Source organism: Lutra lutra, chromosome X, assembly GCF_902655055.1.
Source record: "Lutra lutra chromosome X, mLutLut1.2, whole genome shotgun sequence".
In the NCBI taxonomy this organism is placed as follows: domain Eukaryota; kingdom Metazoa; phylum Chordata; class Mammalia; order Carnivora; family Mustelidae; genus Lutra; species Lutra lutra.
Window position 1 is genome coordinate 24,661,756 of NC_062296.1, and position 15,940 is coordinate 24,677,695.

The following is a 15,940-nucleotide window of genomic DNA, read 5'->3' on the forward strand; positions in this document are numbered from 1 at the left end:
AAGGCTTTCATGATTTTCTTATTTATACTTTTAGTGGGGGTTTCAAAACACAAAAGTGAAAGTCCATGTGAGTCTCCTTATCCAAATGAGAAAGACAAGGAAAAAAATAAGTCAAAATCTTCAGGCAAAGAAAAAGGTGGCGATTCTTTTAAATCTGAAAAGATGGATAAAATCTCCTCCGGTGGCAAAAAGGTAAATTAGGGAAACAGTAGAACAAAAGGCTTTTTCTTAAAAATTGACTCTTGAGTATTTAGCAAATACTGAGTTAATTTGATAATCAAATAGTCTTTGCTTAATTATTTGAGGGTGGGAAGAGGAGGCAGTGGGGGAGGGTTATCTGGGGGGAATTCCAGCCAATTGGGTCCCAAATTACGGGGAGTAGAATTAGTTTATCTCTGAAATTCCTTTTCTCTCCATTCCACCCCCACCTGCTTCTATTCATTGAGCTTTACCCTTTACCCTTTCTTTTTGTGTTTTCTTTTATTCCTCCTCGCCAGCAGTGTTTTGGTTTCTTTACATTCATAAGATTAAAATATGGTCATGTGTACTCTTTCTCCCTGATCATTACATTGTCATAAAGTCTTTATTAATTGTGATTTTTAAAACATTTTTATAACATTTTCTCCTAATAAACTTGTGTGTTTGTAACTAGTATTTGATTTTCAAACTAAATATAATGTGCATTTTCTTAGAGACTCATGGATGATATTCATAATACATTTCATGCGTCTGCCATAAAGTAGGCAAGTCATTACTACTAAGGTATAAAGTGTTTCAAAAGCATTATTGTATATACATAGTCATAGTTCTTAAAAGCAGTTTTGGAAAATTATAAGGTAATCATTTTAAAATTTCTCAGTGCTTTGGGGCGCCTGGGTGGCTCAGTCGGTTAAGCTTCCGACTCTTGATCTCAGCTCAGGTCTTGATCTCAGGGTTGTGAATTCAAGCCCTACCTTGGGCTCTATCCTGGGCATGGAGCCTACTTAAAAAAAAAAAATTTCTGTATGTTTTAAAAGTGATGCTGCTCCTTTTAAATAAGTGTTTTTAAATTGAGGTAAAATTAACATAAAAATAGCCATTGTAAAATGTACGATTCTGTGGCATTTAGTATATTTACAGTGTTGTGCAATCATTATGTCTATCAAGTTCCAAAACATTGTCATCACCCCAGAGAGAAACCCCATACCCATTAAGCAGTCATTCCCCATTTCCCTCTCCTTTTAGCTCCTGTCAGCTACTAATTTGCTTTCTGTCTCTATGGGCTTACCGGTTTTGGATATTTTATGTAAATGGAATCACATAATAATGTGGCCTTTTGTGTCTGACTTCTTTCATTTAGCATAATATTTTGAGATTCTTCCATGCCGTAGCATGTATCAGTACTTCCATTTCTTTTTATGGCTGAATAATATTCCATTATATGCATATACCACATTTGTTCATCCATTTTTCAGTTGATGGGACTTTTTTGTTGTTTCCCTTTGGCTGTTGTGAATAGTGCTGCTATGAATGTTCATGTGCTGCTCTGAAGTGTTTGTTTGAAGACCTGTTTTTAGTTCTCTTGTGCGTATACCCAGGAGTGGAATTTCTGGGTTATATGGTAATGCTATGTTTAACTTTTTGAGGGACCAACAAACTTTTCCACGGTAGCTGGACTGCTTCTATTTTACCAGCAATGTATGAGGGTGCCAGTTTCTCTAAATCATTGCCAACGCTTGTTATTTTCTGTTTTTTTTTTTAATTTTTATTAAATTTTTTTTTATTATAGCCATCCTAGTGGGTGTGAAGTGGTATCTCATTGTGGTTTTGTTTTGCATTTCCTTAATGACTAATGATGTTGAGCATCTTTTCATGTGTTTGTTGGCCATTTGTATACCTTGGGAGAAATCTGTTCAGATGCTGTGGCCATTTTTAAATTGGATTGTCTGTCTTTTTGTTGCTCTGTTGTAAGACTTCTTTATATAGTCTAGATACTAGACCCATATGAGATGTATGATTTGCAAATATTTTCCCCCATTCTGTACATTGTATTTTCACTTTCTTGCTAGTGTTCTTTGATGCATGAAAGTTTTTGTTTTTGACGAAGTCCAATTTTTTTCTTTTGTTGCTTGTGCTTTTGGCATCATTAAATATGTTTTTGAAGAAAAATGTATGACTGGTGGGTGATAAAAAGGGATTTGGAGCTGATTTTTATATTTGGTTTTCCCTTCCCAAACTAATTCCACCATTCCTTATAGGAGTCCAGGCATGATAAAGAAAAGATAGAAAAGAAAGAGAAACGGGACAGTTCAGGAGGAAAGGAAGAGAAGAAACAATATCCTTTTCATCTTATTGGAGTTTTTAATCAGTATAATGGAAAGCTTTGATACTGGTCATGTTTAGAATTGTACCCTTGTAGTATGTAGTCTGAATAAAGTTTAAGGGCTTGTTAGCTTTTAAATAGTCTCTTCAATTAACCCTCTCAAATGTACGAAATGCGGAAGTGGGAGACTTGATACATTTTTTTTTTTTTAAACTTCTGTGGTGACTGTGAGGTTGTTTTATGCCGTCAGGGGATTTCAATTCTCTCTGGTTGTATTACTACTGAGAGGAAGAAAGGGAACAGGGAGTCCCTTGGGCCGGGGGCATGGGAATTAGAAGGGCAAGATGATGCAGCAGATGAGCAGAGCTGGTGGAAGTTGAGGCTACCAGGCTGGTCAGAGCCAATTAGGCCTGCAAACTGAAGGACTGCACTAAAAATTGAGACACCATTCCTTTTTTTTTTTTCAAAGTTGTTTTCCCTTAATTTGTCATCTACTCATAAGTCCTCGGACAAGCACAGATAATGAAGACTTTCAATCAAGGTGAGTGTTTTCTCACCTCCTTTCATTTAAAGATAGAAAAATGAAACAAGGTCTGATAATGTTGAAGAAACTAGATACATTTTGCAAGATGCAACTTGAATTTTGCACCTAACTCTTAATGACCAGGTCTTCAGGTACAGATGCAAAACAAGATTCACAGTTATTTTTAAGCTGCTTTCATCTTAAGCTTGCTGATTAGCCATGCAGGGTTTTTTGTTTGTTTGTTTGTTTGTTTTGTTTGTTTGTGTTTTTTTAGCACCAAGATGTATTTAAGAACATCTGGCTTTCTCTTCACCACTCATTTCCAACTTCTCTGAATAATTAATCACCTTTTTTTTAAAAGTACTTATAGCCTTGTGGGTGGTGCTGATATCTGCACTTTACAGGTGAAGGACCTGAGACTCTGAGGGTTTAAGTTGAAGAGGCTAGCAGAGGTATTAGCTGACAGAGTCAGTATTCACAACATAGGTTTTCTTGCCCTTTAGTGATCTCTGTTCCTCTTTTTGCCTTTTCCTGCAAATGTGTTATCAAGAAATTTTTGTTCTAAGTTTTTATGCCTCATTTGCTACCACAGGCCATGTTTTGCAAGGCCTGAAAATATGGTCTGTGCTTTTCGTTCTGGAATTTAAAATACGCAACTTCGTTTTCAAGGTAATTCTGCCTTGTATGAGATTTAAAGTGTCTAACCATCTTAAATAAATTGTATGTGTATAGTAGTTCACTTTTAGTGAAGAGAGTGTTCAGAACTTAAGATAGTTTTTTTGAGTACTCAGATCATCATCTGAATAGCTCTTGTTTGGTGATGCGTTAGGATTATTGAGGTTTATAGGATGATTTACCCTCTACATTTAATTGAGATGGCTGTATTTGAAGTTGTCAACTCTTTTATAGCCCATTTTCTTGCTTCCTTATTAGCTATCATTTCTTAATGATATAAAGTATACTTTATATTCACCTCTATATACTATATAAAGTATACTTGCTGTCTCCACCCTCCCCCTAATATTATTTCCTGCTGCTTTTTATGAAACCAGAGAGATAACTAAGGCTATTTACAGTTGTTTAAGAGTCAGAAATGCGTGAGAGCCCATTTTGTGTAAGGGTATGAGTTTTAGGGTATGGATTTTGTCCCATTTATTTTGGCTGCAGAACAGGCCACCTGGGTAACATCCTAACAAGTGGTGTGTGCCTTTTCAGTTTTGTTATTCTCTGCTTGTTATCTAAGTAGTAGAATAGGCTAAATGAGAATTATGAGAGAACACTTAGAATTGAGTAGGTTTTCTTGAAAACCTTTAGAAAGATTGCCCATTCCTCAGATCTAGCAAACTAGCTGCCTTCCCTAGCAAACTATAAACTCTTCATCTCCTTTTTTTATTCTTCACTTTACTTTCTTTTATTTTGGCATTTTGCTTTTTACTTCTTGCTTTCAGATGGTCTCCTTATTAAAGAAAGCAAAAAACCTACTACTTACATCTTCATTAGGAATGGGTCAACCATTGTGACAGACCACTTTCACTGTGATTTTATATATTCTCTCTTTACTTAGTACCTAAATATTATTCTTTGGTATGTGAAGGTTTTACTACAGATTTCTTTTGAGTTCTTATTCACAAGGGCCATGGATTTGTATTTTACCTCTTCTGATAAGCTTTCAGGACTAAAGGCATGAAAAGACTGGTTTGGGTATTAAATGTTAGATTAGTGGTCTTGTAGCAAACCTTCTCAATTCAGATATCCTTTTCAGATATATTTGGCTTGATGTTCATACTGTTAAATTTTTTCCTGACAACCACGTCCTGTACTTTATCCTTGGGTAGACTCTTAATTTTTTTGAGGCTCTGGTTGATTTTTCCTTCTTCTGGCTGTTCTGGCTGCCTCCTTCTATTTGGGTACATTCTAGGATTGGTCAGGTCTTTCTCTTGTTCTTCTTGATCCTTTAGAAATCTCATCATTTCTGATTGGCACCATTTACTTTTAGGCTACTTCAAATCTGCTGCTCCCTTTTTAAGTTACTTTACATTCTACATAAAAGAGAGCTGCCGCATAATGTCACATTTCCATGATTCTGAGATGTTATTAATTGTAAGATCCACTGTTGGTTTCTAGAACTTTTTTTTTTTGAGCAGAGTGGATAGGGAAATGACATTGATTTGTAAATATTGCCCTGATTTCAGGAAAATTAAAATGATCACATTAGAGATAAGAAAATATAATATATAAATGTGACCCAGATTAGATTGCTTCCAAAGTCTTCTGTTGTCTTTTCCTATCTCCTGATTTTTAGTTGAAAAATCCTTTCTCCTTGTTCTCTAAATCTTCTGTTACTTATTATTGGTAATGTTTTTGTCCAAATTGATCTTTCCTCTCCTTGAGTTAGTCTCTTGAACACTACTGGTTTCTGTGCCTTTAACTTTTTCCCCTAGTTTAATCTCTAAAAACTCCTGCCAATTGAAATTTTTCTCTTCGAACCAGTTTCCATTAGCATCTCAATTTTAATTTGATATGTGTGGTCCTCTGTGAGTGTCAGGTTTTAGCTAACCTTTGAGAGTCCTTTTGTGAACCAGATGCTGTACTGAGACTTGGCTCCCAGACTGAGAAGCTCAGTCTTCTTGGACTTTGATTCTTGATTTCAAAGAACATTAGCAGTTAAGCTCTATCCTACCCATATGTATTTGTGGTATACTACATTCCTGTTCTAATCCTTCGCTCCAGTGAGGCCTAATCTGTTTTGCAGGTCCTTCTCTTACCTCCAGTATCATAGGTGTAACCTAACTCTTTTATCCTTTAAACCACATTCTGCCCAAGGGCAAACTCTCAGCCCCTGGGCAGAATGTGGCTTGTTAAATGTACTTTCTTGGCCTCACATAATATTTAACTTTGTTTTAATCAATATGATAAAGTCCAAATTTCAGTTTCTCTTGAAGAATTGGAACATCTGGCGACTCTGTGTCCAATTTCTGCATGGTAACAATCAGCTGGGCACCCTAGGTGCTGCTCCCCTTACATAGAGAATGGGTCTTTTTTTTTATTTAATAGTTACCTCAGTCAGTCCCCACCCAGCTTACTTCATTTGTTTACATTATATACTAGCCTCTGTAAACCATTGATTTTGCAGTTCCTGTTCTGAACCTTTTTTCTTCAGTCCATACTTGGAAACTGACCTCCTACATGCTCAAAGATGGCTTATTTTAGGAATGTGTCACCATGGTGAAGCACAGTCCTAGGTCCTGGTAATACCCGTTGTGGAGGGGGGGAGTGTTAAGTTTCTTTCTTAGTTTCCCATTGCTTACATGTGGGCATGTCAGCTTGCCTACAGAGTCTCAGTCACAGATTCCTGTGTAATATATGGGTATGTTACATATCCCTCTCCTTAGATTGTGATCTTGTTGAAGGCAGAAACTTCATCCTTTCCTTTTAATCAAACAACCAGGTATTTTTCTTTATTGCCTGCTATGTTTCAGATACTCAGTTAACTCTACAGGGAGAGCTATGTGCAGAAGTATTATGTATATCTCTTTGGGATTGATGAGAAAGAGCACTGGACTTTTTTTTGCCCTCAAAGTTCACTGATAGCATTTGGTAGTATCCTGTTTAAGAAGAGGTTGCTTTGTGTGTTACAACATATTTTTGAGGGCGGGTTTATTTTGCTTTCATTTAGGTCTGTATGTAGTAATCATTAAATGCATTTGAAAGTTTTGTTAGGAGATTGAAATGATAGACACAAACTATTTTTCTCTTCATTTCCATCATTTATACTCTTCAGTGGGTGTGCATTCTTTGCACTGATATTCATAGGTTACCAAAAAGTTGGACAGAATAGGAGGAATTTTCTGTTTTCTTTCTCTCACATAGGGTAGACCAAATATTCACTAGGTGCTGTGCTGGTTATTAGGATTTAGGCATAAGCACCTAGAAAAGGGCTCCCATGCCACATTTATCCCGGAGTATGACTATCCCTTATTCATGCTTTTATCCTGAGAGGGACCCGTAGGTTTGCTAAGATTGAGTTCAACAGAATCCCAGTTTTAATTCTTTGTTACATTTATCTACATGGACCATCTCAGGAAGTATGTTTACTATGATAAGAATTCCTAGGTAGCAGTAGTATAAGGAGAGTAAATGATAGAGTAAAGTGGAATTAAGATGGCTATCCCTATGTCTTTCTCCTATATCTACTTTCTTCTTCATAAATGTTCATTTGACTTTTTAACTGTCAGCTTCATCCATATATGCCTTTCTATTGTGTGTGTGTGTGTGTGTGTGTGTGTATGTGTGTAATAGGATCACAAAATCCTGATAACTCCAGAAACTGGTGGAAATGAAAGGAATCCGATTCTCAGATGCCTCCTTTGAGGTGAAGACACTTAACCCAAAGCAATCTTACTAATTCTTTGGGCCTGTGTTTTCTAGTTTCTCTAAAAAAAATTCTGTTGCCATCAAGAGGGCTCCTTTATGAGGAATCTGTGTGCTATTGAAACATTTCTTAGGATCTTTTTGGTGAATTTGATCATAAAATTAGAATATGTGTGTGTTTATAAGGGCATACCTTGGATAAGAAGACTGAATTTATATTTGCTTTTCTTCTCTATTTTGATCAGTGGTCTAGTTGTTCTTTTCTCCAGACCACTCTACTTTTCAGACTTGGTTCTTGCTGTCACAGCTCTGTATAAAGTAACATCATTTGAAACTAGCTGCCTCAGCTCTGAGAGCATGCTCTTCAAGGGCATTTCGTGCATAGTTTTCTGATGCCCAGGAGGAGGGTGCGGTAGAACCTAGGGAAATTGCAACCTTACTAATACAACAGGGCCAATTTTTGGGGGGACAGTTGGGGGAGGGAGGAAGAAAACCTCAGGATGTCCTGCCCAGCCAGATAATACCTAGTAGAAGGTGATGTTTTTAAAGGTAATCTTGTCTCTCTGCAAGCACAGTATTACCAGTGCAGTTGATAGCACTGATAGAGATGTCTAGGATGGAGGACAGCCAGCTCTGACCCAGCCTGAAGTAGAAGCCCTGTGAAACTAAGCAGTCCTAAGTATGAAAAAGATCTGTGTTATCTCTTGGATTTAGCACCTGTGCTTTCTTATTTATAATTGTTAGAGTAGCACATATTTTAAAAAATAGTTAAGAAAACAATAACCTTAGGAGAATGTTCCAGGTAATGTGGTATAAACGCATTGTTAATGAGAAGAAAATATTACTCTGCTAGAAGATAGAGTCCTGAAGGCTGAGTTTGGCACTGTTTCATCACTATATGACTTTTCTTCTTGATGGCAGTTCTTTCTGAAGTTCACTGAAGTTGGGGCGGTTTTCAAGTTTGTAATCCCAACACTTCAACACTGTATTGGTAAATACGCTCTGGACACTGCTGAGAGACTGACATCCAGTATCTTCTTTCCACTTGCTCTTGTGCCTGCTGATTTGTCATTCCAGGGTATGGACAGACCCCTAAGCTGAAGGTCTCCCAGAGGAGGATGCCAAAGCTCCATACGTCACTCTCAGAACGATATCTCCCATAATTAAGAGCTTCTGGTGCTGTCCATTTAATGGGAATCTGCTTTAAGTCAGAAGATGAATACACACCACCATCCTCTTGACGAGACATTCCAAAGTCACTGATTTTCAGAACATTATTTTCACCTCCAGGCAGTTTCTTGCAGCAAGGTCCCTGTGTATACAATTTTTACCCGAGATTCGCCATCCAGAAGCAGCATCCAATGAAAATTTCACTAACTGTTTTAGTTCATCCTTCTTTCTCAGAAAGGAGAGGAAATCGCCTCCTGGAACCAGTTCTTAATGATATAGATAGGCTGTATTTGTGTGCGAACTCCTGTAAGTTTGACGATATCGGGATGGTGATACTGCTTGAGGATTTTGGCTTCTTGTAAAAATTTTAATTTCAGTTCCTGGGAAAGATCATCTTCACATGTTTTAATGGCAACAGCAGTTTTGTCCCTTAATGTGCCCTTAAGTATGTCAGCAAAAGTTCCCTTGCCCGGTAATTCTACTGTGACATCATCATGATTGAGACCCCCATTTCTTATTCTAGTTATGGCCATACTGAAATCATGATACTCTTTATGCAACACTTTCTTTTTTCTTTTGCTTTTGCGATTTAAAAAATTGAGATAAAATTTACATAACAAAATTTGCAATTTTAAAGTGGTTTTTAATTATATTCACTATGTTAATAGCCATCACCACTAATTCCAGAACATTTCCATCACCCCCAAAAGAGACCCCATACATATTAGCAGTCACTCCCAGTTCTTTCCTTCCCCTCCCCTGGAAACAACTAATGTACTTTCTGTTTCTATGGATTTACCTGTTTTGGACATTTCATAAAAATGGAATCATGCAATATGTGGCCTTTTGTATCTGGCTTCTTTCACTTAGCATCATGTTTTCAAGGTTCATCCATGTTATAGCATGTATCAGAACTTCATTTCTTTTTATAACCGCGTAATGCTCCATTGTATGAATGTGTACCACATTTTGTTTATCCATTCATCAGTGATGGACAGGAACAATGATTTTTAAGTATTAAAATTGTAAGTTCAAAATTAGTGTATCCACAGTTATAATTGATAATGTCAAGTTTATACATGGTGTGAACAGAATGCTGTATAGAAATGATGTGTAAATTATTTGCCAGCATTTCATGCAAGTGTGATTACTTCCCAAGGCCCTTCTAGCTCTGGTTTTATGAAATATGTGAATGTAGTATTTTCATCAATAAAGTTTAATGCTTTAAGCATTAGTTTAAAATTTGAATGAGAACAATGTTAGGCAGATATGAAGTTATTTGCCACATGTTGTAATGATCATGTTTTGAATTTATTTCAATATGCAGTATTTGAAAATGTCAGTACATAAAGGAAAGGAAATGAGTATAATTAAGTCAATATATTTTTAAAGCAATTTTTATAATTTAGCAGACATTGCATCTTAATATAAGTCACTATTAAAATCGTGTCCTTGTGAAAAATGTGATGTCATTTTTCTTTTTCTTTTCTTTTTTTTTTTTTTTTTTTTGATCATGTAAAATTGGTTCCTTTTCATTGCTCTGTGTTCTGTTTACGTTTGACAAGCTATTGCTTGCCCCTGTGGAATATTTTCTTGTTTCTCTTTCATTTTATCCTCCCTCCCCTCCCCAACTTCTCCCTCTCTCACAGACAAAATATTCAGTGGTTGTTTTTTTTTTTAAACTCCTCCTAGCGTGCCTATCTTTAATGGTTTCTGAGAGAGGGGGAAGTGATGAGAAATACACAAATATTTCATTCTTATCTAGGGACTTAATTCAAGCCTTTGTTATTGATAGAACTCATCGATTTTTCTTTGTTTCTTAAATCTTCCTTCTTTCCTTCCTTCTTATTTTCCTTCTTTCCTCCCCTCCATTCCTTCCCTCCCTGGTTTCTCCTTCCCTCTCTCTGCCCCCTCTTTCCATAACCCCCTTCCCTTTCTTTTCCCTGTGTCCTTCCTTCTCTTCTTCCTTTCTTATCTATCAATATAATCACTTTGTTTCTTTCAGGTGAGATTGGAATGAAATTGTTCAGCTGTGACCAGAAATTAATTTTCCTGAGTAGATTGCCGAGAATTATGAATCAAGAGGGCCCATTTGCATCTTCTTAAGTTATTCAGTTATCTGCTTTATTGCTCCATGCCGAAAACTTAAAATTGTTGAGTTGTGCATTACTGTATTTAACTTGTTGCTTAGTTTCTACATGTTTATTTTCAGTAAATGGCTGAAAGTGTTAACTGTTCCATATTTTTAGCACAATGTGCTGCATACAGTTCCCAACAAGCAAATAAGGTTACATGTGTACAGAATTTCACTTTAGGTTAATAACTAAATATTGCCTGGGTTTAGTTTTGGTTTTTTTTGTTTGTTTTTATTTTTTCAATCTGAAATGCTTCCTTTTTATTGTTTGAAACTGAAAATAAACAATTATTGAACCATTTTGAATTTACCTCATTTTAAAACTCAGTTTTAATTTATTATTTGGCCTGTTTTTAATATTAAGTCACTAAAAACGAAGTGGGAGCAGTGTCTTATGCAATGCTTAGGAATCATTTTATATAGTACATGTACAACATTAAAACCTGTTTTAAAAAGAAAAAGGTACCAGCACTCACTTGTCCCTTGCCATTTTTTCTTGTAATTATGTTAGACAAATCTGGGGGCGGGGGGAAACCAAAAGTTAATTGTGTTTTAATTCTACAGCTACAGAAGCTTTGTATTGCTGAACTTTCGTCTGGAAAAGTTTCACAGTGACATTTTTAAAAGAAAATTTTTTTATCTACTGAATTCTACCAGTGTAACCTTTTTTCTAAATAAACAATAGTTTTCTCAAATGATTGTATATCATTGTGTATATTGTTGCTTATTCACAATAACTTAGTAAAGATAGATCAGTAAGGCTCCTAGCCCTTTTCATTTCTTAGTCCATGATCTACAGTGTTTTCAAATGATATCTCATCCAATAATATGAAAAAATCTTATTTGTTAACCTCTGCACCTGGGGTAAACAGTGGGTTGTAATCATGCCTAAAATTATCCATTTACTCTTCAATTCTTTGGAACTGATGATATCTATGCAAATTAATTTTTTTTTTTTTTTTAGAGAATGACAAGGCTATAATTTTTTAAAGGATTGAGAAATGCTGAGCATATATGAGAATTGGCATAGGGATATAAATCTTGATGCCCCTTTTCAGGTAATTGTGATTTGCAAAAATTGATGAACACAGTAATTATGGGAGAATGATCCATTCAGTGACTGTTGAGCACCCATAATGTGCCTGGCATAAAAAGAAATTATGCATTGTTAAAATGATTTTGACATTGAGAAAATAGCTATGATTCACCTCAGAGTCATTTGTCTGAAACATAGCAGGGAGGAGCTCTCTAGTTATGTTGCATTCACATTTTAAAGAATACATGATTATGAGTTTGAACCAGAAAGATCACTACTTGCTTAGGATCAGGATCTATTCTTGTCCCTCAAAGTAATTGAACACAGGGCGCCTGGGTGGCTCAGTGGGTTAAGCCTCTACCTTCGGCTCAGGTCATGGTCTCAGGGTCCTGGGATCGAGGCCCACATCGGGCTCTCTGCTCAGCAGGGAGCCTGCTTCCTCCTCTCTCTCACTGCCTGCCTCTCTGCCTACTTGTGATCTCTCTCTCTCTGTCTGTGTCAAAATGGATGAATAAAATCTTTAAAAAAAAATTAATTGAACACTGGTGAACTTTGGTTGTATCCTTGCTAGAAATGCATTGAGGATGGAAAATACTAACTTTGGATTTAACTGTGCAAAAATAATTTATGTTGGAAGTAGGAAATCTGTATTTGTGTAGTGATAGCTATTTTTAAGCATCTGCTCTGCTCTACGTACAATGGGGTATTAAGACCTAATTCCTGTACCTAGGGTGCTTCCAGTCTAGCTTGAGATAAGGGCCAAATGAGTGCTATTGGGGGTCAGCAAACTATGTAAAGGACTGGATAGTAAATATTTGAGACTTTACGGGCTGTTTATACCCTGTTGCAACTGGGCTCTGCCATTATAGCATGAAAGCAGCCATAGGTGATACGTAAATGAATAAGCATGATTGAGTTCTAGTAGAAAGAATTTCATTTACAAAAAACAGCTATCGAGCCTCCTAGAGAATATTTATTTAAAAAATATTTGAAAAAAAATATTTGAGTGCCTCTTATGCACCAGAGGTACATCCCTGAGCAATACAAAGTCCCTGCTACCCTCATTTAACTTCCATTTTAGTCAATAGAGGCAAACAAATAATGTTGGATGGAGGGAGGTCCTCCTAGGAAATCTAAATCTGGGTGGTGCAGAGTTTATTGTTCTCTATATAGAGGGATCATGTAGAATGAAGAGGTGCAAAGCAGAATATTTTGAGGCAGTTACCACACTATGAATATATTATTACTAAATAATACGAGCAGGTGCCATCCCTAATCACCCCCCCCCCCCCCCAAGCTTTGAGCCTTTTACATGAAATCATGTAATAGAGGATTTCTCTCTCAGGAACTAGGATCTGAGCTGTAGTGACTGGTGTCTTAAGCTTGCCATCTTTTAGAAAGGAGTTCTTACCTTTAGGATCACAAATGGAGGATATCTATAGGACCAACCCCCGCAACCGAAATTTTTGTGGTATGTGTGTTTTTCTAGCTTTCAGTTCTCAAAAAGATTTTAAGTTGGCAAGTTTTTTTTCTGGGTCTTGATCCAAAGAACTGTATGTAAACACATACAAGTAACCCTGGACCTGTCTCTCTTGAGCTGGTGAGAAGTTGGAAGACAGTCGTCTGTCCATCTGTGTTGTCTTAAAACAGTAGGGGCAAAAGTTAGAGTATCTTGCTTTGTCAGTATACAAGTGATTTGTAGTTTATTGTTGGAAAATCACTGGTCCATGCTACAGGGCTATTTTCTATTTCCTGGAAGCACCTTAGTCTGGAAGCAGCTTAGACAAATGGAAATTTCTAGCAGCCTTATTTTTTTTTCCAGCAATTGTATAATTGTTTTATTTCTACCCTGCCATGTTCCAAATAGGATTTATGAAAAAACATACTGTACAATATTTAAGAAGTAAATGAGAACATTTGTTTGGGTGAAATTAATACCTAAAATGAATTTAACACCCTAAAATGTCATGTACACCTGGGCAATGAATCAGTTCTGAGAAACCTGATAGGCCACACAGAGAAGGTGTGATTTCTTAGTTACAGGAATTACAGTGTCCATTAAATAAAAAGCTAGTCATGGAGAAGAACATTTTCTGGTAATGTAGCCCAAAAGAAACTTTTCCTTTGCGCTCACGTAAGAAAAAAACCCTGTCTTCCCAGTAAACAAAACAAAGGGATGTATCTTGCATTCATGTAAGAAAAAAGTCCTGTCTTTCCAGTAAACAAAACAAAAAGGGTTGTATCTTGTAGTGGCCCTAAATACTAGCTGATGGCCAACACCTCAACTCATCCTGGTGAGTATATTTCTACAAGGACACCAAAATACGTGGTCCAGGCACCCAGGTCTCTGATGATTTGGTTCGTCCAGGAAAACGTTTTCGATTATTCAGGACAGGTTTTCTAAACTATGATTTATGATGGCCTTACTTTTCATAAGCATGTTTGTAAAGATCAGGAAATTCACATGACCATAGTTTGATTTCCATGATACAAGTAAGATAAACAAGATCTCATTAGTTTAAAAGCTGTGCCTGGCCTTTGGTATTTTGTTTTTATGGATACTGATCTCTAAGGCTGCCTTTTAGGTAGAATGGAGCTTATAATATTAGAGCCATTTAATGTTCTATCTTACCACTTCTCAGAAGCATGGTTTAAATGTTTTTTTTAATTGAAGCAACATTTCTAGAGACATTGTCAGGGCCAAAGATTTTACTGGGCCTAGAGTTGAGAATAAAGAGGAGCTGCTTAAGAGATGCTAATTCATGCTAGTTGCATACAGATTGTTGTATTTATAAATGCAAATTGATATGATAACTAAGAATGACAATAGAAGGGATATTAGAAATGTGACTGAAGGAAGTGTGACAACCTGAGAAGATCTGTATTAGTGTGTAAGAATAATTGCTTTTTATTTCTGATTCTTAGGTACTGTTTTAAGCTCTAATGACCAGTTCCACATCAATCAGGCTAACAAAGCTTAATTCCTTTGATGTGTTGTGAAATGGGGGTGTTTAGTGGAAGAAGAAAGGAAGATTTTGAACACAGGGCACCTAAATGGCATCATTGCAAGTCAGAAGTAGCCTTTATTTAAGGGATAGGAGCTAGAAAATGACCTGGTACTTAATCTCTAGCTTAAAACCTCTGATTTTTGTCATATGACAGCTAGATGTCCTTGGATTTGAATATCAAACTGTTAAAGAGCTACTATCACCCATGTTCCCACATTTTAACTGGAATGATATTATTGTACTATATTCAAGTCCTTCATGATCCTAATTTCACGCAGTCTGTTAGGATAGTTATCTCCTAGGGTTACACAGATCATCATTATCAAAGTACAATTAGGAATTGTAATTAGATATGCCACTGCTAGTTACTATTATGAGAAAACTTTTGCACTTTCCAGGATAATTGATCCATCCAGGACACAAATAATAGAGAAAAGATCATGCTTACAAGATACAAGCAGGAAATGAAATGTAAAATGAGTAAGGTATTCATATCACATGCAACTGGGGTCCTGTTAACATTTTAAGATGATGGTGAGTACTCAGGGTAAGAATGACCTCAGACTAGGTGTGATTTAGGAAGCCTTGCTCTCAATAGGTTGATTTGGGAAGACTTCAGGAAGGATTGGATGGTCAAGAAGCCATTCTCTCAGGTGAGAGAATGTTGAACTTGGAATTCAGACCCATGTTTGGTATAGTGCAGAATCCTTGAAGCCAACCCGTTCTGCTAGCGCAGGATTGGATCATACTTGAAAGGCAAATACTTCCTCTTTGGATACTGTTCCATGCTGCCTCAAGGCTTTTGCCTTTTTTTGTCTTTTTTCATGACTGAGTCTGACATCACCAATCTTTTATTGCTTTAATCAATCAGTGTTAATCACATTTTTCATATCTTTACAGGTAATTGAAAAGTTACTGCCTCTGTGTCAAGATGATTTCCCTTATCTGTTTCCTCTGAGTGGGGATGAGCGCCACTTAAACTTCCTCACGTGGTCTTCACAGTGCCCTTTTGTTAATGAATTAAATCTAACAATACATTAAGGCACATAAAGAAGACCTAGTTGTGACAGGTACTAAGTAACTGTTAGCAATTTTTATTGCTAATATTATTAGTGATATATAGTGATAATATTTATTGCTAATATTACTAGTGATAATAGTAATAATATTTATACAAGTAGTTTGCAAACTGGGAATCATCAGGATTAGAATTAATTGGGAAACTTTAGGTTCCACATTCCAAATATACTGAATTAGATTATTTTGGAGTGGGGGCCTGGAATATTTTTTAACATAGTTCCTCAGGCGATTGTAATGTAGGGACAATATTTGGGAATTACAGAGTTTAACCAGCCTGCAATCCTGACATCTCTGTTCTTACCTCTTTTTTTTTTTT

General features: G+C 36.4%; 1 protein-coding gene and 1 pseudogene across 13 annotated transcripts in view; one reads left to right on the forward strand and one right to left on the reverse strand.

Moving 5' to 3' along the window:
• THOC2 (THO complex subunit 2) overlaps positions 1–11,191 on the forward strand; it is a 113,614-nt gene extending 102,423 nt beyond the window's left edge. For 7 of the 13 annotated variants that reach the window (XM_047715063.1, XM_047715074.1, XM_047715066.1 and 4 more), the window contains exons 36-39: positions 35–192; positions 2,238–2,314; positions 2,798–2,843; positions 8,274–8,405. In XM_047715063.1, the coding sequence (XP_047571019.1) occupies positions 35–192; positions 2,238–2,314; positions 2,798–2,825 (263 nt within the window). In that variant the 3' untranslated portion in view covers positions 2,826–2,843; positions 8,274–8,405. Of the gene's footprint in view, positions 1–34; positions 193–2,237; positions 2,724–2,797; positions 2,844–8,117; positions 8,406–10,371 lie in introns of those variants that run through there. The other 6 variants (XM_047715065.1, XM_047715069.1, XM_047715067.1 and 3 more) reach the window with 6 other exon arrangements.
• LOC125091435 (tyrosine-protein kinase Fer-like) lies at positions 8,091–8,899 on the reverse strand (annotated as a pseudogene).
• Positions 11,192–15,940: the final 4,749 nt, after the last annotated feature.